The following is a 25,521-nucleotide window of genomic DNA, read 5'->3' on the forward strand; positions in this document are numbered from 1 at the left end:
CACTTTGCTGGGATTGTTCCAAATTTTCAGAAACAATTGCAACAATTCAAGCGTGTCCCAGTAAATTTCACCCTGATGTGAGCTGGATTTGTATGAATTTCAGCCAAAAGTGGTCATTCCCATATAGATACGGAGACTATCTGTCATATACTGCACACAATAAGCAGAGGAGAATCTGCTCTATAACTGATTCTCTCACTCAGAAACAGCCCCAGGACCATGCAGGACATATACAGAGATACACTTACCTGTACTGATGTGATAAAGTACTTGGGCTGAGATAGAAAGCTCCTATTTAGCTCCAGCAGCAGACGAAACCTGTGTTTCTATTCATATCTCTCTCTCTGTCCCAATAATCACTTTCTTCTCTCCCCCTCCATAGATATGTGTCATCTGAGTCATCTGACCTGCATTTTGTTTTGAGATGGATGTAGCAGAATTTTCAGAGTAAAAGTCCGTTTAGCAGAGAGGAGGTGGAGCAGGAAAACAGCCTGATAAGATATATTACAAAGTATCTTACAACTGTCTATATTATTCATTTGTGTGGTGAATGGGGTTGAGCCGATCTTGAGATTTCAGGATCGATCCAGCCGATCGCGATCGTGAAATTTGCTCGATCGCCGATCAGGATCTGATCTTTCCCAATCCCGATTGCTAAACCCTAATTGTATATTATATATACAGTGGGGTTGAGCTGATCTTGAGATTTCAAAATCCGATTTCCGATCATTTTCCAGCCGATCCCAATCGTGAAATTTGCTCAATCGCCGATCGAGATCTGATCTTTCCCGATCCTAATCGCTCAACCCTAGCAGTGAAGTATTGATCTCTACTGGTGTGAATAAAGTACTTGGGGTAATATAGAAAGCTCTAATTTAGCTCCAGCATCAGACTAAGCCTTGGTTTCTCTCCATAGAGATATGTATTACTTCTCTGTAAGTTTTCTCTCAGTTGGAGCAAATTAAGGTTAGGGTCACATCTGCCCTCGAGTCCCCGTTGGAGACAATGCTCCTAAATCCATGAATACATAAATGAAGACACCAACAGGACAAAAATTTAGCAAGAAAATGAGTCAAGACAAAAGTTTATTTAATAAGTCGCTGTCGCTTTTCCAGACAGTTAAACATTACAAAAGACATTTGGAGATGACATTAAGATTGGTAGAAATCCGCTCCTCATCTACTTCTAGACGGGTAAAATTCTACAAAGTAAGACTCAATGCAGAAGAGCGATGAGCAGCCGGCCGAAATCTCCCGAGGTGTCCGACTTGATGGCGTCCGCTAGGCTCTTCTTGTACAGCTCCTGGTATTTCTCTTTGATCGTCTGAAGGTCAATCTGTAACATATAGAACATAGAAGATCATCTGTAGGTGAACCCATGTGACCTATATACTGTCGCGTTACCTATGGAACAATATACTGTACATATGTGTATATTTTAGGTAGGGAGGTTCAAGTCTGTGATGGCCACTGAGGCTGCCCTTTAAGTGGAGGGGTAGCTACTTTTGGGTAGTGTATTTAAGTCGCAGTCTTTCTGGGCCGGACATGCCTGAAGTTGCCGATTGTTTGGAATATTTGGAATGGGGCAGATGGTAATAAAGGTATAATCTGTGATACAGTACTGCTATTTCCAGTGATATAACCCTATGGCACTGTATACAGTAGTGTCCCTTGTGCACTGTTATATCACTGTAGTGACGGAACTGGGATCGGACATCGGCCGCGATGGGGACAATTCCTGATTTTGTTGGATAACTTGTATCCTTATCCTTGCCTACTGGGCCCCTGTACAACAGTATTACATACCTCCCAACTTTTGAAGAACCAAAAGAGGGACAAATTGTGCAGCGCGCGTAGCGGCAAATTTAGCCCCGCCCACTTTTGTGTTGACTCCGCCCGTTCTCATAAATTTTTCATGTGCCCGCACACAGTATAATCCTCCTACAGTCACCCGTAAATTATATGTCCCCCCTCTATCTCTCCCCCAGTTTCATATACACCCTTCATCTGCCCCCATTTTCATATCCCCCCTCCATCTCTGTCCCCAGTTTCATATACACCCTTCATCTGCCCCCAGTTTCATATCCCCCCTCCATCTCTGCCCCCAGATTCATGTTCCCTTCAGCTCTGCCCCCAGATTCATGTCCCCTCCATCTCTGCCCCCAGATTCATGTCCCCTCCATCTCTGCCCCCAGATTCATGTCCTCACATCTCTGCCCCCAGATTCATGTCTCCACATCTCTGCCCCCAGATTCATGTCCCTCCATCTCTGCCCCCAGATTCATGTCTCCACATCTCTGCCCCCAGATTCATGTCCCCACATCTCTGCCCCCAGATTCATGTCCCCACATCTCTGCCCCCAGTGTCATGCCGTCCTCTCCTTCATCTGCCCCCAGTTTCACGTTCCACCTCAGTGTACACATTACACTTACCTTCTCCTCGTTCCCTCGCCGCTCTCTCTCTCTCGCATACAGTTGTAGACGCGATGTGACGTCATCACATCACATCTACACAGCCAGTAGGCGGCGTGCAGCGGCGAAGCGAGGAGCTGAACTGTGACATACCTCCCACCAACCGGGACCGCGGGACACGACACCGGAATCGTGAATGTCCCGCGGAAATCGGGACGGTTGGGAGGTATGGTATTACCCGCCGTGCCCATTCCTGTATCCCTACAGCCCAGAATATACCGTATTTTTCGGACTATAAGACGCACTTTTTTTCCCCAAAATTTTGGGGGGAAAGAAGGGTGCGTCTTATAGTCTGAAGGTGGCGCCTGGCATCTGCTGTAATAGAGAGGCGGAAGCCGGCAAGGGATAGACGCCATTACAGGTGCTGGGGCCTGAGACATCGCTGCGCTCCTATGCCCTGCATGAAGCCAGCAGCAGCGGGAGGAGTGATGCTATTCCGCTCCTCCGTGCCCCCGCCGCTGGCTTCATGCAGGGCAGAGGATCGTAGCGATGTCTCAGGCCCCGGCGTCTATCCCTCCCCGGCATCCGCCTCTCTAGTACAGCGGATGCCAGGTCAGTATCCGTGGCCCCTTCTCCCCCGGGGCCGGTCCCCACCGGCCCCGTACCTGTAAAGTTGCAGGCCGGCTCCTGCGCGGCGATATCGCAGGAGCCGACCTGTTCGGGTGAGAGCCGGGAGCCTAATGAGGCTCCCAGGCCTGTCACTGCTATATTAGTATTGCGGCTGGTCTCTATGACCAGCCGTAATACTAATAGACAGAATGTCCCATAGACGGCAATACAGTTGTATTGCCGTCTATGGGACTTGCAATCAAGTGACCGCAGGCTCAAGCCCCCGGGGGGGAATAAAATAGTAAAAAAAAAAAAAAAAAAAAAGCTTTAAAAATATAAAATAAATAAAAGTTCTAAATCACCTCCTGTTTTTTTTTTTTTCAATACAAGGTGATCTAAGCAATAGATATCCCCCAAAATGGTATAACTAAAAATTACAGCTGGCCCCGCAAAAAAAAACGCTCTATGCATCCCCGTACAGCTGCAGGGTCACCTGTCAATGTGGCCTTGCAGCTGTTGCAAAACTACAACTCCCATATATTAAATATTTTACCAGTTTTTGCTTCAAAATTTTTTTTCCCTATTTTCCTCCTCTAAAACCTAGGTGCGTCTTATAGTCCGAAAAATACGGTATATGTACAAGTTTCATTGGTATGTGATGGATTTAGATGGTGAGTATATACACAGAATACAATGAGTATATATCTGTATCCGGGCACGCTGCCTCTTCTATATATCATATATCATCAAGTCAGGCCTTTTCCCACAACAGATCCGTTTCATCATCCTTGGCTCAGGTCTAATACACACACAAGTACATGACTGTGAAACAAATAATATCTCTAGTGCCCCCTAGTGGTCAACACAGGAATTCAGCCTTTAAAAGTATGCGTTTACTCATTTTTTGTCACTAGTTCGCATATTTTTCATGACTTTTTTCTTAATCCCTTTAACCCCCATAATGGGACTTATAAATCCGTCCGTCTGCTGAAATTTCCCCACTTCGGGACTATTAAAGGATTATTTTAGGATTATTTTATAGATTTTCTGAGTCTCTTACCTCTGCCCTGGTGACAAGGATTCGGATTAATGTGTCTTCATCAGTTCCAGCTCCCTTCATGGCTTTGTAAAGTTTCTTGGCAAAATATCCTTGACAATCCTTAGTGCATTGCGCTGAGAAAATATTAAATATGATTTATTAAAGGGGATGCCGGTCACTGACTATTTACTGTCTTCTATCTATGTAGAAAATGATAAAAATGTCTGGAGTCAAGGCCAACATCTGGTGCGCGTTTATTTTAGAATATTTCTTTATAGACGTGGAATAAATTCTATATTTTATTATGTCACCACTAGAGGGAGCTTACCACATACTGTGTATACATTCTTGGCTCCCCCTAGTGGACAACTTTTGTATCTCGAAGACAAAACCCGTCCATCGGTTTGGTCTGGTACTGCAGCTCAGATTATTTGGCGTGAACAGAGCTGAGCTGCAATACCAAATACAACCTGTGTCCAGGTGAGGCGCTGTTTCTTGAAAAAAGTAACTTTTTTTTAGAATTCTGTGCAAACTTTTTAACTATTTTTGGACCTCCAGATAACTTAAAACATCCAAGGAGTCCTCGTGTAACTCCGAAGTTCTAGAACATCCTTGCTTAGTATGTAGCGACACGGGAATCATACAGCTGCGAGAGAGGGGAGCCAGCTGTCAGAGACCGCTGGAATCCCCTTAGAGAAGGCACAGACAGTTTATTACCGTCACTGTCTTCCTGATCACTGTATACACATCACTCGTCATGTATACAGTAAGTGGCCATAACACTTCTTACTCCCAGGATCATATGATCTCCAGGTGTCGAGTAGCTGTACGAGCTGTGGGGTCAGCAGGCTCAGATCAGCTCCGAGGACTCACGAGGTTTGTGTTTCGTCAGCTGGGATACAAGGAAAATAAGAAACAAAGAAGGCCACCATTAGTCTGGAGTGTGGAGGGTTCACCTCCAGTCCACTAGAGGGCAGTAGTCTCATGGATCACCACGATCAATCAGCTCCTGCAGGCTATAAAATGAAGCTTGTTCATGCAGATGACATTGTGGCCATCAGCGCTAAGCCAAGGTGAAGTGGCCAGAGATGGGACGAGAGGACCAAGCAGGTCTAAGCACAGCGGCCCGTTGGTAGGACATGGAGGACCATGAACCAGATGTCACACATCTTTGGAGGCAGTGAGCGATTGTGGCATAAGATCAGTTTTATATCATATCCAATTCTCACCGGAAGACTGTGTTGCCTTATCCCATTGTCATGCACTGTGTGAAGGAGAATCCCCAAAGGTCAAGCAGCTAAAGATGAAAAGTTCACTACTGTGTTGCTGAGTATAGTTACCCTGTGTTAAAGGGGTTGATGGACTCCTTTTAGAACCCCTTTAAAAAAGACCTTTCAGCATCTCCACTAATTCCAACTCTTTGTATCCTTCCTCTAATTCTGGAACAGATAGAATTTTTTATCTAGCCCTCACCATTCCGGAGCAATCAAGGTTGTTAGGTTCAGCACAATTAGGTTCTCTACTGTCAGGTGGGCGGTCCTGGACTACTTGCTCCAGATTGGGACTGCCCACCTGACAGTAGAGAGTTTAGCATTTTGGGTGCTGAAACAAGGATTGCTCAGGAACGGCGGGGGGTACAGAAAAAAATTCCAGTGGAGCGGAGTCTATTGAAGGATGCAAAGAGTTGGAGGCCACACCGTAGCTTCTGTCTCTTTCACTGATGACCATATCTTTATAACCCTGTAGAAGGGACATCCATAATGGACAGGAGACTTATAGCCGTACAGAATGAATTTACCCGGGTCAGCCTGAGGACCCCCCTGATCTGACACTGGCTGCACTATATCACCGAGTGGCTGACAACGAGTAAATATCAGCGTCCTGTTATCTCCAGATCCCATAAATTTCGCTGGTAATGACCCCGGCCCATAACTTTGCATCAAGCAGAACAATTTCCACATTTCCCTTAATGTGATTATCAAATTTTGCTAGAGTCAGACATTAGCAGCGCTCCTCTGGGAGAAGGATCCAGGTCAGGCCCGGGGCAGGACATGCGTGAGACTGCTCTGACATATCAGCAAAATGAATTCCTGGCCCGTGTAATGTCTATGTATGAGTCATGTGTCAGCGGGTATAAGTGGTCCGTGCCCCGCGGCCTCGCAGATTGTGCTGTGTGCAGAGACTATTATTATATAAATAAGAACATGAATGTCTGCCCAGCTCATTGTTAAAAATGGTATCGGCTAAATTGGGCAAGACCGTCTCACATTATGAGTCAACAGCTGGTCATAGGTGGTCTTAAAGAGGACCATTCACTACCAACCCTGCAATAGACACCTATCCACTGATTCCAGCACAGTTGGAATTTTTCCTCTAACCCCCGCCGTTCCTGAGCAATGAGTGCTGTTAGTTTCAGCATGTATTATGCTAATAAGGCTTTATTGTCAGGTGGGCAGTCTCAGACCCTTTCCAGCCCAGGACCGCCCACCTGATAAAGTCTAATTGACCTATTGTGTGCTGAAATAATCTACAACGATTGCTCAGGAATGGTGGGGGTTAGAGAAAAAAATTCCAACTATATCACAATCAATGGAGCGCCATCTTTTGAAAGATGCAGAGAACTGGCATTGTGGGATGTGGTGAAAGGTCCTGGTGATAAGAGTCTCGCCAAACAGCAGAATTATGTCTATATAGCACTCCGTAAGGAATAAAGAGGTATTGCAAGGGACATAATGAATTGCAGTATTTTCTATGGCTAGCCATGGTCCTCCAGAGTCCAGAATGTAACTTGACGTGTTTTGACTTCTAGCTTATAGAAGAGAGTTGTGTGTCTATGGATTCTATATAGGAGAGATTTATCCTGTATGAGGGACCTAGATCCTCCTGGAGATCCAGATATGTGAACATGTGTTTCTTTACAGCCAGTTCACATCCAAAGCTGTATTCGGAATTCTGTTGGTTTCTGTTAAAAATGGGCGAAGTGCTTCTATGGGGGAAGATGGAAGGGGACATTAACCTGGAAGTGGGGGGAGGCATTAAATTGGGCCGCTGTTCCTGGTACTTGAATCACTTGATAGCTGCAAGTTCTGAGTGTCAGACACCACTGATCATGGTTAGAATATGCAAATCGGTCTTCCATGATGTAATTAGGAAGTCAGAAGCTGCCTCATTGTTGCAAACCAATAGAATGGAATGTGCAAGCCTGTCTTCCCTGATGTAGTTAGGATGACAGAATTCCAGTGAAATAACCCAATAAAGGCAAAATAAAGGCCTCTTGGAAGGTCGGGCATGATGCTAATGGGAGCAGCTTTTATTGGGTTATTTCACTGGAATTCTGTCATCCTAACTACATCAGGGAAGACAGGCTTGCACATTCCATTCTATTGGTTTGCAACAATGAGGCAGCTTCTGACTTCCTAATTACATCATGGAAGACAGATTTGCATATTCTTCCCATGGTTCCTTGCGAAGTGGAGTGCTAAAGGCTTAATAAATCTCCACACACCTATATAGTGGTCTCTCCCTAAGGAGTGACAATATCCCCTACACGCCACTGATCTGATACTGATGGTCTTATCATGTGGATACGTCATCACCATCTATTATCCATAGCTCTCGGACAACCCCTTTAAATGAATGTCAGCCAAACCCACCAGTTTCATTGGCCCCTACCTAGACTATTGGATTTCGGATTTCAACATGTCCCATCCCTTTGTCCTCAGGTGAGATAAGACTCCATCCATGGACTCGTAGGGATCATGTCAGTGCAAGGGTTACGTGTCAGGTTCCTGGTTCCCCGTATAGCCAGCCAGTGAGGAGTATTGCGGTAATTACCTCTCATGCCAGAAGAAGACAAAAGCCTTCACATAAGCTCGGTGACCACATCCTTCCAGACAGATTCTCCTTACAGACGATCACATTCCTGGAACCACACGTCTCTCAGGAATCAGAATAGAATATTAACCCTTGCCTGACACCGCAGAGCTGTATTTGCAGGTGACATCGCCCTGGGCTTTGTGCGTGGGTAAACCCTTCATTATAGATTCTCCCCATAGGCCAAATATTCACTATAAAAGGGTGTTGTGGCAATATCATGTGGTCAACTATACACTGGATAGGTGATAAGTGCTCGATTGGTCGGGGTCTGACTAAGGGTGGGCCGACCTATGAAGATTCACGTTATGCGGTGTCCTGATGAAACCGAATGTGACGTTATTATACTCTGGGATCTCCGCAGACCATAGAGTATAATAGGTGGAGGCCGGAGGAGGTGTAAAAAAATAATAGACTTGGAGCATCATTTTTGTTAAGAAGGAGTAACATCGCTCGGCCTTGTGGATCCTAAGAACTGGACCGTCATTGTATGGAAGACTATTGTTATTTTTACCTGCCCAACTTCTGGTAAACTGTGAGTTGTTACACTGTTCAACATTGTATCCTGTGTTCACCATCAAGGGCACTCCAACCACCATCAGGCTTATGAAAGTTCCTCGAAGGATGCTACTACTACCATCTTCCCCATTGTAGACCACCTAGCCATTGCGCCAGTGTTGGAGGGTTGATCAAGCTGACTTCTACCACCGTAAACTCAACCATGTCCCACTACTACTCCCATCCTGCATTTCTCCACTGGGTTGCTGCAGATGAAACATAAATGTCCAAGTTTGTCCTTTAAGACAAAAATTCTAATGACACGTACCAATGGTAAGATAGGCTTTTTTCAAGTCTCCAGAAGTTTCACTTTTAATGACATCTTCAATGTTTTTCCCGTGAAGCTGAAGAAGAAGAGACAAATTTCTATTATTATATACTAATATTATATGATGATTTACTATAAAACTGGTGGGTATAGGAGACCAGGAACAAGGAGGTACGAGTGTCATTTCATAAGAATGGCCTGGGAGATTCTCCCTTTCTTACTGATGTCCAAGAGATCAACCATTTTTGTTGACGTCTCCCCAACATTTTGGAAAGTACAGACGATGGGATTAATAGACATGCTGTAAGACTAACATGGAGAAAGAGAGAAGGAAGAAGACAACAGGGTTGTGTGTGTATACTTATTTACAGGTTAGGTGACTGGGTGACCAATGATGGTTCTCCATAACCTACAAAATGGCCAACTTAGAAGAACTTACACCTGGATCTTAAAGTAGATCTATCACCAATAGGTCCGTTCTCCTGAATATTGGGTGCATAGATATTGTAACACCTATTGTATCCGGTATCGTAAGTAATTTAAGATATCAACGTCCCCGATACTCACAATTTCGTACGCTTTGAATGTGGCTCTCAGCTGCATATAGTTCCTTGTTGCCAAGATGACATTAAACTCCGACTCATCCGAGCCCCACCGACCTTCACCGGCCTAGGGAAAAATGAGGAAATAAGCAAGGAATATTTTTATGGAAACCATTTTGTAGGATCAATCTACATATAGTAAACGTATCTATGTTCCTCAGTGCACCGGTTATATGGATGGGCCATTTCACTAATGGTCGTCTGCCTATGCTCTACTGTATGACTTCCTTGCAGTATTCATGATCTCTGCCCACACGAGACAACTCATGGTTCATCTTCTGGCACATCTTGAAGAAATTTGGGATCCAGACTGACCCATATTAGATCAATTTTCTTATTTGTAGACAGGAAGGATTTTTCATATTTGTCAAGACCCCACAATGTTTTGTTGTTGACTTTGACCAGGGTCACACAAGTGTATTCCGGCCACATAACCCAGGCCGCTGTCAGTCCAGGTTATTAGACCTGTGGTTGAGCCTTGACAAAATATGGACGTAATGTGCTTGTGTGAGACTGGTCCAACAAACAATAATGCATAAAGCATAAACATACATCACCAAAAACATGAGGGGTAACTTGCTGATTGGTGAGGGTCTGACTACAGGGAACCCCAATGATGCAGAGAACTGGGGTGATTTCTCCCCTGGTTCCGAATGGAGTTCCATTCGAAAATGAAGTATTATAATCTTAGGATTGGTCTGGGCCCCAGTTCCCCTTTATCCTTTGGACAGGGGATAATTTCCTTTGTCTAGAATATCCCTTTAATTAAAACCTCCAATTGATCCAGGGCAAAAGTGGAGACCCAACGTAACCAGCGCACAGCGACATTACTCACTTCATACAGTCTCTTGGCGTCCTCACCGGCACGTTGCTCGTTGATCTCCAGACCTTCATCTCTGTTTGCCTAGACAATAAATAGCCCATTGGATTATTGAGGTCAGTTTTTCTATAATTTTAGATTTCCACCTATTTCATAGACTCTGCATCACTCTCCTCTTCTCCGCACCACCACATCAGCCCACTCCATCCAAACATGATAGCCAATGTCTAGTGATATTTCAAACCCCACAATATAATATATGAAGGCCCTGGGGAGGTGTAAAAATTTTTTAAAAAGTTATCCGCCCCTTCCCTTCCCTTTCTCTGGCCTCCTTGCACCGTCTGGCGCTCTTTCTGTGAACGTGTCATGACGCTCGACGTGTCCCATGTGACCTCTGAAGCCCAATCTCAGGTCTCAGTGGTGACCCCGAGGGCTCCCAGAAGTCTAGAAGAAGCCAAAGCCCAGAAGAGGTGAGCGAAGGTGACCTTTACACCTTCCCTTGGAGATCTGAAGAGACCCCAAAATATAATAATTTCCCATCTAGTTTGCGAGTGAAGAACCCCCAAAGTGCCAGCTTGGTGTCAAACCCAAAACTTTTGGAAAATTTGGGTCGAATCTGGTTTGATTTAAGTTGATATAAACCACTGTAAGTTATTTTATGATGTCTGCCGTTGTCCTTTCAATATAAAAAGTACAAGAGTTCAAAGGGGCCACACGGTGGCTCAGTGGTTAGCACTGTAGCCTTGCAGCGCTGGAGTCCTGGTGTTCAAATCCCACCAAGGGCAAAAAACCATCTGCAAGGAGTTTGTATGTTCTCCCCGTGTTTGCATGGATTTCCATCCCATATTCCAAAAAAGACATACTGATAGGGAAAAATGTACATTGTGAGCTCCATGTGGGGCTCACAATCTACATTAAAAAAAAAAAAAAAAAAAAAAAAGTACAAGAGTTCATTGAGTCCACAGTAAATTTCGTACCATGGAAAGAAAAGTCTCTATTTAAAGGTGAGGTCTTACATTTAGTGTGACATATTGTTGTGACTCATTGGCTGGGACAAACCACGGCTATTTAAAGTATTGTAATTGAAATTCTGAAAAATTCCCGAAATGGTTCAGTACAAAAGACAGTGGGATCTGAGTCACAGCGCTGCCCTAATGTACTTGTGAGATTCTTAGGCAGCGGAATAGATCTACATGTAGGAGGTGTCGAGGTTGACTTCAGGTCTTGAACCCTTGGACCTTGTGACCAGAGGCATAACTTAAAGGTCCAGGACCCAACACAAAATTTCCAACTGGGCCTCCCAACAATGATGTGCCAAGTAGAAGGAATCGGAGGGACACCTATGCACGAATGTCTTCTTCCTTTATCTCAGTTATGGGTTTAACATGAAAAATAAGAGGTCCTGTAGGGTCAAGGCAAACATTGATCTACAGGATCTCCATTTAGAGATCTGAGATGTCTAACTAACTTAGATTCAACTGATTCCACCTAGACTTATAGAAAATACACGGATGTGAGACCTTGGGGTGACCCATTAAACTTCACATGTCCACAGTCCCCAAGTTAGCAAGGACTGGATATATAGATGGGAACTAATCTTCTGAAACCAGAAGGGTTACACATCAATCTAGTTTTTTTCAATGGCATCTATCAATAGGAAAGATCCCATTAGGCCAACTTCAATAAAATTACCCTGACAGAGTAAAGTTGCACAAGGCTCAGAAGTGTCTCCACCTCTCAATGAACCTCTTGACCAAGACAACACAATTGATAGTCCATGGACTTGAAGATGGCAGGTGACTTGTAAAGTCATGTGGGACCCCCCTATATAAGCCAGAATGGAGCCCTCTTGTGGAACTGGGGATCCCACCTTGGATTCAAGTTATCCATGTAATACAAGAGGCGTCATTTATCTGATAGGCCACAATGTAATACTACATTTCGCCTATAGTGGCCACTGTGTGGGAAATGCCTGGTTGGTCATGGTATCCCCTGATAAAATCATCAGTATAGGGTGCCAGAAACGGGACCAACTAATATCCTGGGTGGTTGGGAATAATAGTAGTATATTTAACCCTAACATTTTCCCCTGCCCTATAAATCACATAGGCTAACCTATAGTGTGATGTCACTAGAGGTTAATATATTTACCTGCAGCAATGAGATGAGGATCTTCCGGAAGTAGCCGCTGGTGTCACTCTTGACATCCGCCTCCAAATCTCTGTCAAATACTAAAATAAATGGGCAAAGTTGAATGTCGTACATAAGATACGGTCACTACAGTGAATTACTACAGAGGGGTAACGGTACTTACTTCTTTTGTAGGACTCTTTTATGTTTCGTATTTGCTGTATAATAGAGATGGATATAGTGAAGACATATATAGTATAATATTCTGTTTGCTTTTATAGGAGGATGTATAGTCAGGATGGTGTGAGTCACACAGTCACCTAGGAGTCATTGAAATGCATAGCCCCTGCTCTGTCCTCCTTCCACTCCCTTTTTCTCTGGCTCCTCCTCCTGGTTTTACAATGATTTAATGCAATGTCTAATCTATAGTAACCCAGGATTATAAAGCTAATAGCTTGCAGTATTGCAGTTTTCACACTGGCCACTAGAGCACACTGATTTCCTGTTTTCTCATCTCACTTGTCAGCTTTGCTGTGTAGACTGGGACAGAGTCAGCAGAGGGATTTGATGAGAACACCATTAAAAGACTGGAAATATAGGTAAGAACTTAACATACAAATGCCCATGACCCCCACATTTACACTGTACATTAAAGGGGTTGTCTGAGATCAGTTTTGCCTATATAGTTCCTACCTAGACCTATGTTTCTCCAAGGCTGTAGACTACGAATAAACCCAGTGTAGTCCTGCATTACTACCTTACAGTTATACATACTGTATCTATACAGTCCCTAAGTTATCGGGAGCTAGTAGATGAGAGGAGACATACAACCGCAGGACTACACACGGGGTTTGTTTGTAGTCTGTAACCATGGTGACACATAGGTCTGCATATAAGCTGAATACACAAAACGGTAAAATATCTATTTCTTGTAGAGATCCATCTTTAGAAGTACTGAGGCAATAAAAATGGTTGCAGAGTTGGAAATAGCCCTCAGGCAAGCTACAATTGAGGTTGCGATCGCTATACCTGGTTGGCTCTTGTACAGAGGATTTGTATCAGCACAGATTCATTGGTTCCTGCTCCTTTCATGGCCTTTCTCAATTCCTTTGCATCAAACTCACAGGGGCGGTCAAGCAACGCCAAGACAGTCTTCTCAAAGTTACCACTCAGGTCGCTCTTTAATACCTTTTCTAACTCCTGAGAAAAAAAAACACACATACAGGCGTGACATAGAGAATGGCGAGAGATATCTACCGCATTTCTCCCCCAACACCGTCACTACCGAAATTGTGAATTTGTAGCCTTTACAATATCTAGGTGTCCTGGTCACAGTAACCGGACACTGATGCGAATACTATCCAAGAAGCTCTATCATGAGACACCCCTTTAATGTGCACCTCCAATTCTAAGGCATCTTTTTATAAATGAATACTACGGGTGAATATAAGAAACTGTGTAATATATCTTATTAAAGAAATCTGTTTCCTTCTCCACTAATCTGGCTGACTTGTTTTTACCTAGAAGTCTATGGAGAAGGAAGGGAGAGGCGGAGATTCCTGCTACATTCTGATACTCTAAGTGAGGGAGAGCTCTTCTGACACTGCTAAATTTCAAGACTGTATAGAATGAGCCACTAAATCAGTCTCCCTCCTTCCTTCTCCATAGACTTCTATGTGTGAGGTTAAAGAGGAAGAGAGCAGCCTAATAACTGGAGAAGGAAACAGATTTCTGTAATAAGATATATTACAAAGTTTCTTATATTCATCTGTACTATTCATTATGGAAAGTGGTTTTATAATGGGAGGTTCCCTTAAAGGGTATATATCACAGTCAGTGCATATTATACTGTACATACCTTGCCATACATGGTCTTGAATTTTTGCTTTATTTCCTGTCGCTGTTCAGAAGATCTATTTGCCAGGACTTCAATGATCGCCTTTTCATCGGTTCCTGTGAATAAGAGTAATACATGTCACGTGCCCTTTCTATGTGTAACTTATTCTGCACAATATTAATTTTTCTTCTATTTGGAATAATTTTTTCCCCATATTTTTTAGGCCTTTAGAACATATTTTAGAATTTCGCTTTAGAAGTTAATAAATAATACCGCCACATACTACTAAAATAATGAAGGTTAGTATTGGTATATACTGACAATAAGCAGATGTGTTTTTACAAATTTACAGAAGTTATAAATTCTGAGGCAATATACAAATTGATCACTAAGGGGCACTATAGACCACACTATGTGATGTGACAGCGGTTATGTAAATTTAAGGAAAGGTGACCTCATGAAACATTTGTGCGGCTTATTATTATGCATAATAAGGTTGTCACGTGGTGGTGTAAGGCCACATTAAAAATTATAGGGGTATTGTGACCATGGGGGTCTGACCTCTGCTACTTGTACCAATCTTGAGAATAAAGGGGACACAGTGATGGTGGCTTGTCATAAAATAGAACTGTTGTGGTGTGACTGTAGTGAGCCGTGAACCTATGTGGCCATCACGTAACAATGGACCATATATCACATGACCATGGGCTGTATATCACATGACCATGGACTATATATATCACATGACCATGGACTATATATATATCACATGACCATGGACTATATATATATATCATATGACCATGGACTATATATCACATGACCAAGGACTGTATATTACATGACCATGGACTATATATATCACATGACCATGGACTATATATATCACATGACCATGGACTATATATATCACATGACCATGGACTATATATATATATATATATATATATATATATATATATATATATATCATATGACCATGGACTATATATCACATGACCAAGGACTGTATATTACATGACCATGGACTATATATATCATATGACCATGGACTATATATCACATGACCAAGGACTGTATATTACATGACCATGGACTATATATATCACATGACAATGGACCGTATATCACATGACCATGGAATGTATATTACATGGCCATGGACTATATATATCACATGACAATGGACCGTATATCACATGACCATGGACTATATATATCACATGACCATGGACTATATATATCACATGACCATGGACTATATATATCACATGACCATGGACTATATATATCACATGACAATGGACCGTATATCACATGACCATGGACTATATATCACATGACCATGGACTGTATATCACATGACCATAGACTATATATATCACATGACCATGGACTGTATATCACATGACCATGGACTCAACCTCAAATATTCCTTAAATCAAATCTCTTCGCCCATCTCTAGAATTGATACAGAGAGTCTATAGGAAATTGTAGAACTTTTCATTATACAAACAATATCATTTATTTGCTGAAGCCGGACACCCCCTTTAAGTTCGGCTTCAGTTGCAGAGCCTGTGGGTCTATATACTGGACACCTACCCAGCCCTTTACAAGCCTTGTGCAGCTTCTTGGCATCTTTTTCTGCATCAAAGTCATGATGGTGTCGGATGGTGGGCTGGAAAGGAAAGATAAAGAGAAATTGATTCATTAGTAGAGAATAATTGATAATACATCGGAATATGATACAGAGTCTGGCAGGTGAGGTCAATAACTGGACGGATTTTTTCCTTTGTAGCATGAAGAGTGAAATCCGTTGCAGTTTCACGGCAAAATCTGTGTGAAACCTGATGGCCATTATTGGCGTTTCTTCCCTATCTGAATTGTCATTGTGACGCCCGATTCCCTGCTATGTTGCCCATATTCTGGGCTCATATATGTATTATTATTATTCTTGTGCTGCTTTTATCACACTATACATGAAGTAGCTAGTGTGGGCTCACTTTGTCACCGAACAGATTTGACTTGGGGCTATTCCAATAGATATATATAGCTGGTCCCCTGTTATTCACCCTTTAATCTCCAAACATTGACCTGCAGTTCATTGCAGGTAAACCACTAGGTCCCAGGTCACTACCTCTTGGAGTAATCTCTTTTCAGTGACATCTGATCCAGGCTAAGACAAGAGATGACGACACGCACCACGAAAGAATCAGGCAAAAATATTGCCAAGAACCAGGTCAAGGTCAAGTCAAGCAGAGTTTGTGCAAAATGGTTAATAAGGCAATAAGTCAGGGCAGGCGGAGTTTGTGCAAAATGGTTAATAAGGCAATAAGTCAGGGCAGTCGGAGTTTGCGCAAAATGGTTAATAAGGCCATAAGTCAGGGCAGGCAGAGTTTGTGCAAAATGGTTAATAAGGCAATAAGTCAGGGCAGTCGGAGATTGCGCAAAATGGTTAATAAGGCCATATGTCAGGGCAGGCAGAGTTTGTGAAAATGATTAATAAGGCAATAAGTCAGGGCAAGCAGAGTTTGTGCAAAATGGTTAATAAGGCAATAAGTCAGGGCAGGCAGAGTGTACAAAATGGTTAATAAGGCAATAAGTCAGGGCAGGCAGAGTTTGTGCAAAATGGTTAATAAGGCCATAAGTCAGGGCAGGCAGAGTTTGTGCAAAATGGTTAATAAGGCAATAAGTCAGGGCCGGCAGAACAAGCTCAGAGTCAGAGAACAAGCCGAGGTCAAAAACAGGTAAACAAGACATGCTGTAGCAGGAAAACACCTTCACTGGATCTGGCAAGCTAGGAAACTTTTTGCTCCAGCACTTTCCAGTGGTGGGGAAAAAATCCTTAAATAACTACGGCACACAGGAGATTGTCTGGGAACGGACTGCAAGGGTTACAACTTCTTAAAGGGCCAGTGCACCTTACAGGTAAAGACTGGAGTACAGCGCTCATGGGCTGAGGATGACGACAGTTGCAGCTAACTGGTGCTACACGGCCTTAACCTTTATTAGACCCATATTAGATGGCAAGAATAGTAAACTATGCAACGCTCTTCATACCATCAAAGTGATTGACCCCATTAAAAGTCAGCAGACTGGGCAAGATTTCTTAAAACTAGATCAGGCAGGATGAAAAAATGTCAACTTGATCACTGTGGCTCACACATATTTGGGGCCATGGGCCTCATGGGGTCAATCACAGTGACCAGCATGGGTAACATATAGGACAACACAATGACATCATAGCAATGGCCTATAGTCCTATAGATTCTATGATGGAAATGTGACTGTCCCGCAGCTCCATTATCTCAGATATTTGCACAAGACATAGCTTAACATAATGTTTACCGATGATCATGGCAGCCTTGTAATCTTATGCAAACAGCAGTCATAAAACAATGTCTGCTTCATGGAGCCGGCAGGTGACTTCCTCATAGAGTGGAAAAACATATCATTAATAGGTTACTAATATTATCTGTCCAGTATGTGGGGAAATCTATAGTGGGGGCTAAAGCATTGTAATTAATGGACGTGTTACCAGAACCAGCATATCACCCCAGCCCTGCAGATAGATAGGTTATACAGTCACCAGAACCAGCATATCACCCCAGCCCTGCAGATAGATAGGTTATACAGTCACCAGAACCAGCATATCACCCCAGCCCTGCAGATAGATAGGTTACTGTCACCAGAACCAGCATATCACCCCAGTCCTACAGATAGATAGGTTAGTGTCACCAGACCCCAACACATCACCCCAGCCCTGCAGATAGATAGGTTACTGTCACCAGAACCAGCATATCACCCCAGTCCTGCAGATAGATAGGTTACTGTAACCAGAACCAGCATATCACCCCAGCCCTGCAGATAGATAGGTTACTGTAACCAGACCTAGCATATCACCCCAGTCCTGCAGATAGATAGGTTACTGTAACCAGAACCAGCATATCACCCCAGCCCTGCAGATAGATAGGTTAGTGTCACCAGAACCAGCATATCACCCCAGTCCTGCAGATAGATAGGTTACTGTAACCAGAACCAGCATATCACCCCAGCCCTGCAGATAGATAGGTTACTGTAACCAGACCTAGCATATCACCCCAGTCCTGCAGATAGATAGGTTACTGTAACCAGAACCAGCATATCACCCCAGCCCTGCAGATAGATAGGTTAGTGTCACCAGAACCAGCATATCACCCCAGCCCTGCAGATAGATAGGTTAGGTTATGTAGGCAGGATTAGTGATATCACAATGTGATAGGTGCATTGATAATGTCACTGTAATTATATACACAATACTGAAGACTGTGATTCTGCATATTGCATTATATGGATTGTGCATTTAGTATGAGACACTTTGCACATGGATGAAATAAATACTTTACAATTTCGTGTATACATCTCCTATGCAGACCTATGTGTCTCCATGGTAACAGACCACAGACCCTGAGTAGTCAGATGTTACTCCTTTGTATCTGCCTTTTCCACATCTGTAGCTTATTAAGAAGAGGATGGAGAAGGAGAGGAGTAACACTACAGGATAAGACTACACGGGGTTTGTCTGTAGTATGTTATCATAGAGACATACTGCTCTCCATGGGACCTGTATACACAAAACGAGGATTTAACCCAACTATAGGCAAAGCTGAATATTTATTCACTGGCACACGGGAACATTCTGCATTAGTAAAATCATAAGAAGGTTCTCGTTACTTATTAAAATTTTGTTATGTTAAAATTGTATTTTTATATTTTTTTTTCCTTTTTATGACTCATTTAGTTTTATAACCGGATGGGCTGTTTGAGATCCTTATTAATCCCCGCAGCCCATCTGTTCACATGCAATCCCTCCTAGGTCTTATCTAGAAGCTGATAAGTGAAGCCATAAATGGGATGGTCGGTCTAATAAGTAATTAAATGGAGCCATTATTGTGTAGGCCCGACCCTCCATGTAATGTCGCAACCAAATGACTGTATTGATCAGAACGTGTAGACAATGGCGAGCGCTGTGTCTGTAGGTTAATGGATGTTATCTCTATTCCACTAGGTTAGTATCAATCGATATCTGTTTGCTGGTGACCAACCCTTTTCACTCCTCCAGGATCCTGTGAAAGTTTTTATGTACGCCATGTTTACTGTGATGGGTTCACACCAGCGCTTGTACTCCGTGCTCCGAACGGAAACAACGCGGACCCCATTATAGTCTATGGGGTCTGTGGGTAACCTGCGGGGAGCCGCGTCACTCTCGGGTCAAAACCCGCCTGCCACAACTGTCGCGGCTTCCGATTGTCGCGATTTCCCCCTCCGGAGTAGGCTCAAATGAATGAGCCAACTACGGAGGTTGCTGCCGCCAGGCGGACGGCACGGCTCTAAGAGCCGCGGAATCCGCCTGAAGAAAGGGTAGCCCGCTTTGGCATGGTGCCGCTCACGGAAAAACGTAGCTTGCGGCCTCCATAGACCGCCATTGTGAGAGGGCGGATTATGACATGGATTACGTGCCATAATCCGCCCCCTTAGTGCCTGTGTGAACTAGCCCTTAGTTGGGAAACATGCAGCATTAAAAAACTCTATGTAAACCATTCCAGTATATGTTATATTATATGGTGTATGTAGATTTTCTACTAATTAAAACAAATATATATGACAATAGAATCTGCACATTAAAGGAACTTTTTGGGTTTATGGATAATAATAATAATTATAATAATAATAATAATAATAATAATAAATAGCAATAATAATAATCCTAATAAATATTATTATTATTACTACTATTATTAATAATAATAATAATGATGATGATAAATAGCAATAATGATAATATTAATGATAAATAGCAATAATGATAATATTAATGATAAATAGCAATAATAATAAATATGTAGTATTAATAATAATAATTATAATAATAATAATGATGATGATAATAATAATAATTAGTAATAAATAATAATAATAATAATAATAATAATTAGTAGTAGTAATAATAATAATAATAATAATAATAATACATTTTTAGGATAAGTATAGTAAATCATAGCAAATACTGAAATATTAACAAAATAAATGTGAAAAATAATAATTTTGTTCTTTTAGTGTGTTTTTTTTTTTTTTTTGGGGGGGGGGGGTTTGTGACATCTTTACCAAGTGGTGGTCTTTGGTGATGCTAAACCATCAAGAAAGCCAGCTAAAATTGCATTGAAAAGTGGTCTTCTAGAAAGGTGGTGTTCTCAAAGAAAATATGGGCGATATACAATATGGCGTCACTAGATATCTGGTCTGGATGGGGGGGAGGTCTTACGGAGAGGTTTCATTGTACCTAGTGTTCTTCGTCAATAGCCAAGGTGGTGGAGGTCTTACGGCCCGATGCACACAACAGTCAAAAACATTCATCTGGCGGCCATTTTTAGAACACATTGGGGCAGATTTATTAAGACTGGCGTTCATATGCCAATCTTAATGGAGACCCCGACAGGCACAACTAGGCACTTTTTCCTGGGGCTCGTTCTCCTAAGCCAAACATAAATCTTGATGAATATGGCCACACCCCGCCCGCACCAAGACCAATGCAAAAATGCCACTTTCAACTATCTTAGTCACCAATATGTGACTATACGACGTAAAGAATTTCCTGAATCCCCCCATTGATTTCAATGTTATATTTATGACAGTCGATTTACCCCACTAATGCTGCGCCTTGGTAGAAAATGATAATTCAGTCTTAGGTAACACAAAATAAAAAATACAAATTTGCATAAAAATATATCATTAAATATAAGTGAATAATAATCTATAATAATAAATCGCTTATATAGAATCCCATGTACAGATGTCACAGAGCCGAATATTTCATGTACAAGACTGAGACTGAATTGTCCATTCACAGGGCAATGTAATAGGTCGAGCGTCAACCCCATGGCAAACCATCGACTATTTCAAATCATTTCTAACAAACTCGGCTCTGCTACATCTGACCCAATGGTGAGCATACAGAAAGCTTACATGGAAGTTGCCCATGGTCCTCTCTGTTGGTCTGCTGGAGAAGCGTCTGCTGATAATGAGTCTGCGGGGAATTGTCAGAGTCCAGTTTTATGAGACCGGAGGGATTAATGAGTAACTTCTGCCATTACCTAATAGGCTACCTGACATGGATTTGGTGGCGGCAGAACCTCATTTAGTCAGAAACCTCCTTGTGGGTTATTATTAGGGACGTCCGTCAGAGCTGACACTATACATTGAGGACTATAGGTGAAGAAATAAGGCATTGAAGGAATCCTAGAATGGAGAGTCCCCATTATATAGGAGGAAGTTATTATGTATTGTATTAAGATCTGTAGGACAAAAAGATTCCTACTTTAGGCTAAGGCCCCACATAGCGAAAGAAAAAAACATTGCAGAAAAAAAAACAGAATCCCAACCATTTTGCAGGAAAAACGCATCATTCTCACAGTGTGGGCCCCTGGCCTTACTTTTGATGTGTAAAGGGATGTGGGGAAGTTAGCTCGGTAGAAACAGCCAAGACAAAGTATGCAGCAAACTGGTTTATTTAGAAAAAACAGGAAAATAAATAAACCTTAACTTCAGGCAAAAATAAAACAAAATCCTGCTCGTCCGAGCGACTCTCTAACTAAACAGAATAGGTAACCTAACTATACGTGTGGCTTGCTACCAGTCACACGAACAAAACAAGTACAATGTTGTCTCACCGGACTCAGGGTTATAGGACAGACCCAGACGCCTCCTCTCACTCCCTGGATCTGCATTGGAGTGCAGGGTCTGCAGCCTTTTTCAGGCCCAGTAATGAGCCCAGGACTCACACTTGGAACTGAGGCCTACTCAAGACCTGCCCTGGACCACACATATGTCAGAAACCAGAGGAAGATATAGCAGGACTCCAGCACTCTGCTTGTCACCTTCTCACAGGGATCAGTTTTGGGACCAAACAAGGGATCCCACTTAACATGAACCTCTAATTATAAAGAAACTGAATAGTACAGGTGAATAATAAAATATATTATAATATATTATATTATTTCTTTTCTATTTACAAGACTGAGTTAATTTTTTCATAGAAGTCTACAGAGAGGGGCAGGGGAAGAGCCTGTTGGAAAAGTCACTCTGGCACATTGTGAGTCAGGGAGCTCTTCTGACATGGCTAGATCTTCAAGATAAGACTGTACCACTGCACACAATGAGGGAATAAATTAAATAACAGTCTCCTCCTCCCCATCCTCTCCATAGACTTCTGTGTTTGAGCTGGATACAAAGAGGGGGTTTGTAGAAAACACATTCTGAGTGAAGATAAAGTGGAGCAGCTTGGTAGTCTACACTACAGTATAGAGTATATAGTATATACTACTACTACTATTATATCTATGTGTACTAAGTGGTTTTATAATAAGAGAACACTTTTCTCTATAAGTGTACATATAAATGTACTAGCTGGTACCCGCGACTTCGTCTGCGGTGATTGTAGAAGTGGGTAAATACAGGGTGAGGTAAGGTTTTAGTAGTGTGCTAAAGCTATGAGATAAGAAATGTACTGTTGTATCTTGATTTTGTTGTAATTTAGAGAACACATGAGACGTTTGTGTTGAATGTAATTTTTATTACAGCTGTTAGAGGGGTTTGTTAAAAACTGTACATAGTGTCTTTGGGACAGAGGTATTAAGTTAATATACTGCGATATACGATATTGTATGATTTGTTATTTTCCGCCAGTACATGTAAGTTTTGGGCACAGGATACTCTTGAGCAGCCACATAAAGTTGTCCATGTGAGGAGCCTGGTGTGGCTAAATGTATTCCTGCTACTTTCAGCGTTTGTCCTTGGGATTTATTAACCCCTTAGCGACCCTTGACGTAACTGTACGTCATGGGTCGCATGGGGATGTATAGAGCGAGCTCACACGCTGAGCGAGCTCCATACACGGCAGATGCCGGCTGTATAATACAGCCAGGACCTGCCACTAACAGCAGCGGTCGGTGCCCGAGCCGATCGCTGCTGTTAACCCTTTACACACTGCGGTCAAACGTGACTGCAGTGTGTAAACGGCGCCGGCGGCATGGGCGCCGCCATGTTTCGCCGATCGCCGCCCTCCTGAACGTCACATGAGGGCGGTGATCGGTTGCTATTGAAGGCTTCCAGGCTTGTCTCTGCACTAGATCTATTAGACGATGCCAGAGGCCAGAGGCATCGTCTAATAGAAGTGCTGCGATTTTGCTATTCACTGCAGTACTGTAGTATTGCAGTGAATAGTATGAGCGATCAGACTCCCTAGGTTTCAAGGTACCTAAGGGGTCTGATCATAAATGTAACAGAAGAAAAAAAAAAGTTTTTAAAAGTATTAAAAAAATAAAAAAAATATAAAAGTTCAAATCACCCCCCTTTCCCTAGATTAGCTATAAAAGTAATTAAAGAACATTAAACATAAACATATTAGGTATCCCCGCGCTCCAAAATGCCCGAACTATTAGAATATTAAAACATTTATCCCGTACTGTGAACGGCGTAGCGGCAAAAAAAATAAAAACCGCCAAAAAGCGTTTTTTTCAACACTTTGCCTCCTATAAAAAATTGAATAAAAAGTGATCAAACCATCAGATCTTTCCCCAAATGGTATCAATAGAAACGTCATCTTGTCCCGCATAAAAAGACACCACAACCAGCTCCATACATGGAAATATGAAAAAGTTACAGGTGTTAGAACATGATGACACAAATTTTTTTTTCTATTTTGCAAAGTTTATCATTTTTTTAAAAGTATCAAAACATTTCAAATACTATATAAATTTGGTATCACCGCGTTCGTACTGACACGTAGAACACAGGTAACATGTCATTTGTGCCAAACAGTGAACGCTGTAAAAATTAAACCCATAAGAAAATGGCGCAAATGCATTTTTTCTCCAATTGCACCTCATTCTGAATTTTTTTCCAGCTTCCCAGTACATTGCACAGCATATTGAATGATGCCATTACAAAGTACAATTTGTCCCGCAAACAATAAGCCATCATGTGACTCTGTGAACTGAAAAATGAAAAAGTTATGGCTCTTGAAATGTGAGGAGGGAAAAACGAAAATGCGAAACCAAAAAATGGCCGGGTCCTTAAGGGGTTAATGGTCATTGTAAAAGCCAATTTAAGGGGAAATTGTAGTCGTTTGAATTGAAATGGGAAATTATTTGGTATAATTGGAATGCGTGGGATTAACACACTGTCACCTTTAGCTGCTCCTGTAAGAATAGTGGCTTCAATGATATTTGTTCCTAGTTGTGTGACACGTAGCCTCCCGCCATTACACAATCGTGGTGCATCCAGATTACGCATGAGTAGGACAGGGACGCCAATCTTGAGTTCTAGTTTATGTGATGGGACGCCGGGTAATTCTAAGGTGTTGAGGAATTCCACAGGGTAACTTGTAGTCTCTTCAGAGGTTAATACTGTGTCTATGGATTTATATATGGTGGATTCACCAAGTAACTGTTGTAATATCTTGCGGTTGATGTTATTGACCAAGTCATTTTTGGGCGCTAGCAGTGCTCTTTCGCATAACCATTCTTCGTTGCTGATATTTGTTTGCAAAGATGGGAAAACATGTGTAATCAGTTCTTCTTCAGTGGTGACGGGATTGCAAAATTCGTTAGTAAATTGAATTTGGCCATGTAAGTCTGTTTGTAGTCGGCCGTCTCCGATTTCAATCAATTTAGAGGCAAAGGCACCTGATTGTAAATCATTGTATAGGTGGACTCGCATGTTGCATGTTAGGTGTAGTTTTTCGACTTTTGACCAGAGTGGTGATGCTTTTATACATGCATTCATCTCATCCGCTGGTGTACCTCTTTCGATGACTGGCAGGGTTTGTCTGAAATCGCCAGCAAGCAAGACGACCACACCTCCCATGATAGCTTTGTTGGTGCGAATGTCTTGAAGACTGCGGTTTAATGCTTCGACAGCACGCTTGTGTGACATGGTGCACTCGTCCCATACAATTAGCTTACACTGTTGTAAAAGAGTGCCGCGGCTGCTATTTTTGGTGATGTTGCATGTAGGAGCTTCGTCAGCGGCAAGATTGAGTGGCAATTTAAAAGTTGAATGCGCTGTTCGACCACCATTGAGCAAGGTTGCTGCAATACCTGAGGAGGCTACAGCTAGGGCTATGTTGTGGTCTTTACGAAGGGAGGCCAGTAGAAGGTTGAGTACAAATGTCTTACCAGTTCCTCCTGGAGCATCGAGAAAGAAGAGTCCCCCATTGCCACTATTTACGCAGTTGAGGATGGAATTATAGACGTGACGTTGCTCGGGTAGTAAACGCGGCACCATTTCATTGACTAAAGTAGTCAAGGCCTCTGTATCGTAATGAAGTTCTTTCAGCA

At 42.4% G+C, this 25,521-nt stretch overlaps 1 protein-coding gene across 1 annotated transcript; it reads right to left on the reverse strand.

Annotated features, from left to right (window-relative positions):
- Positions 1-1,068: 1,068 nt before the first annotated feature.
- ANXA13 (annexin A13) lies at positions 1,069-21,198 on the reverse strand. Its single transcript, XM_075272068.1, has 11 exons — positions 21,149-21,198; positions 15,749-15,824; positions 14,168-14,262; positions 13,339-13,509; positions 12,494-12,527; positions 12,331-12,410; positions 10,195-10,263; positions 9,325-9,426; positions 8,758-8,833; positions 4,080-4,192; positions 1,069-1,335 (listed from the first exon to the last, which is right to left on the reverse strand). The coding sequence occupies exons 1-11, from the start codon at positions 21,161-21,163 to the stop codon at positions 1,216-1,218; spliced, it is 951 nt and encodes a 316-aa protein (XP_075128169.1). The 5' UTR covers positions 21,164-21,198; the 3' UTR covers positions 1,069-1,215.
- Positions 21,199-25,521: the final 4,323 nt, after the last annotated feature.

The sequence above is a fragment of the Leptodactylus fuscus genome, chromosome 4, assembly GCF_031893055.1.
Source record: "Leptodactylus fuscus isolate aLepFus1 chromosome 4, aLepFus1.hap2, whole genome shotgun sequence".
Taxonomy (NCBI): domain Eukaryota; kingdom Metazoa; phylum Chordata; class Amphibia; order Anura; family Leptodactylidae; genus Leptodactylus; species Leptodactylus fuscus.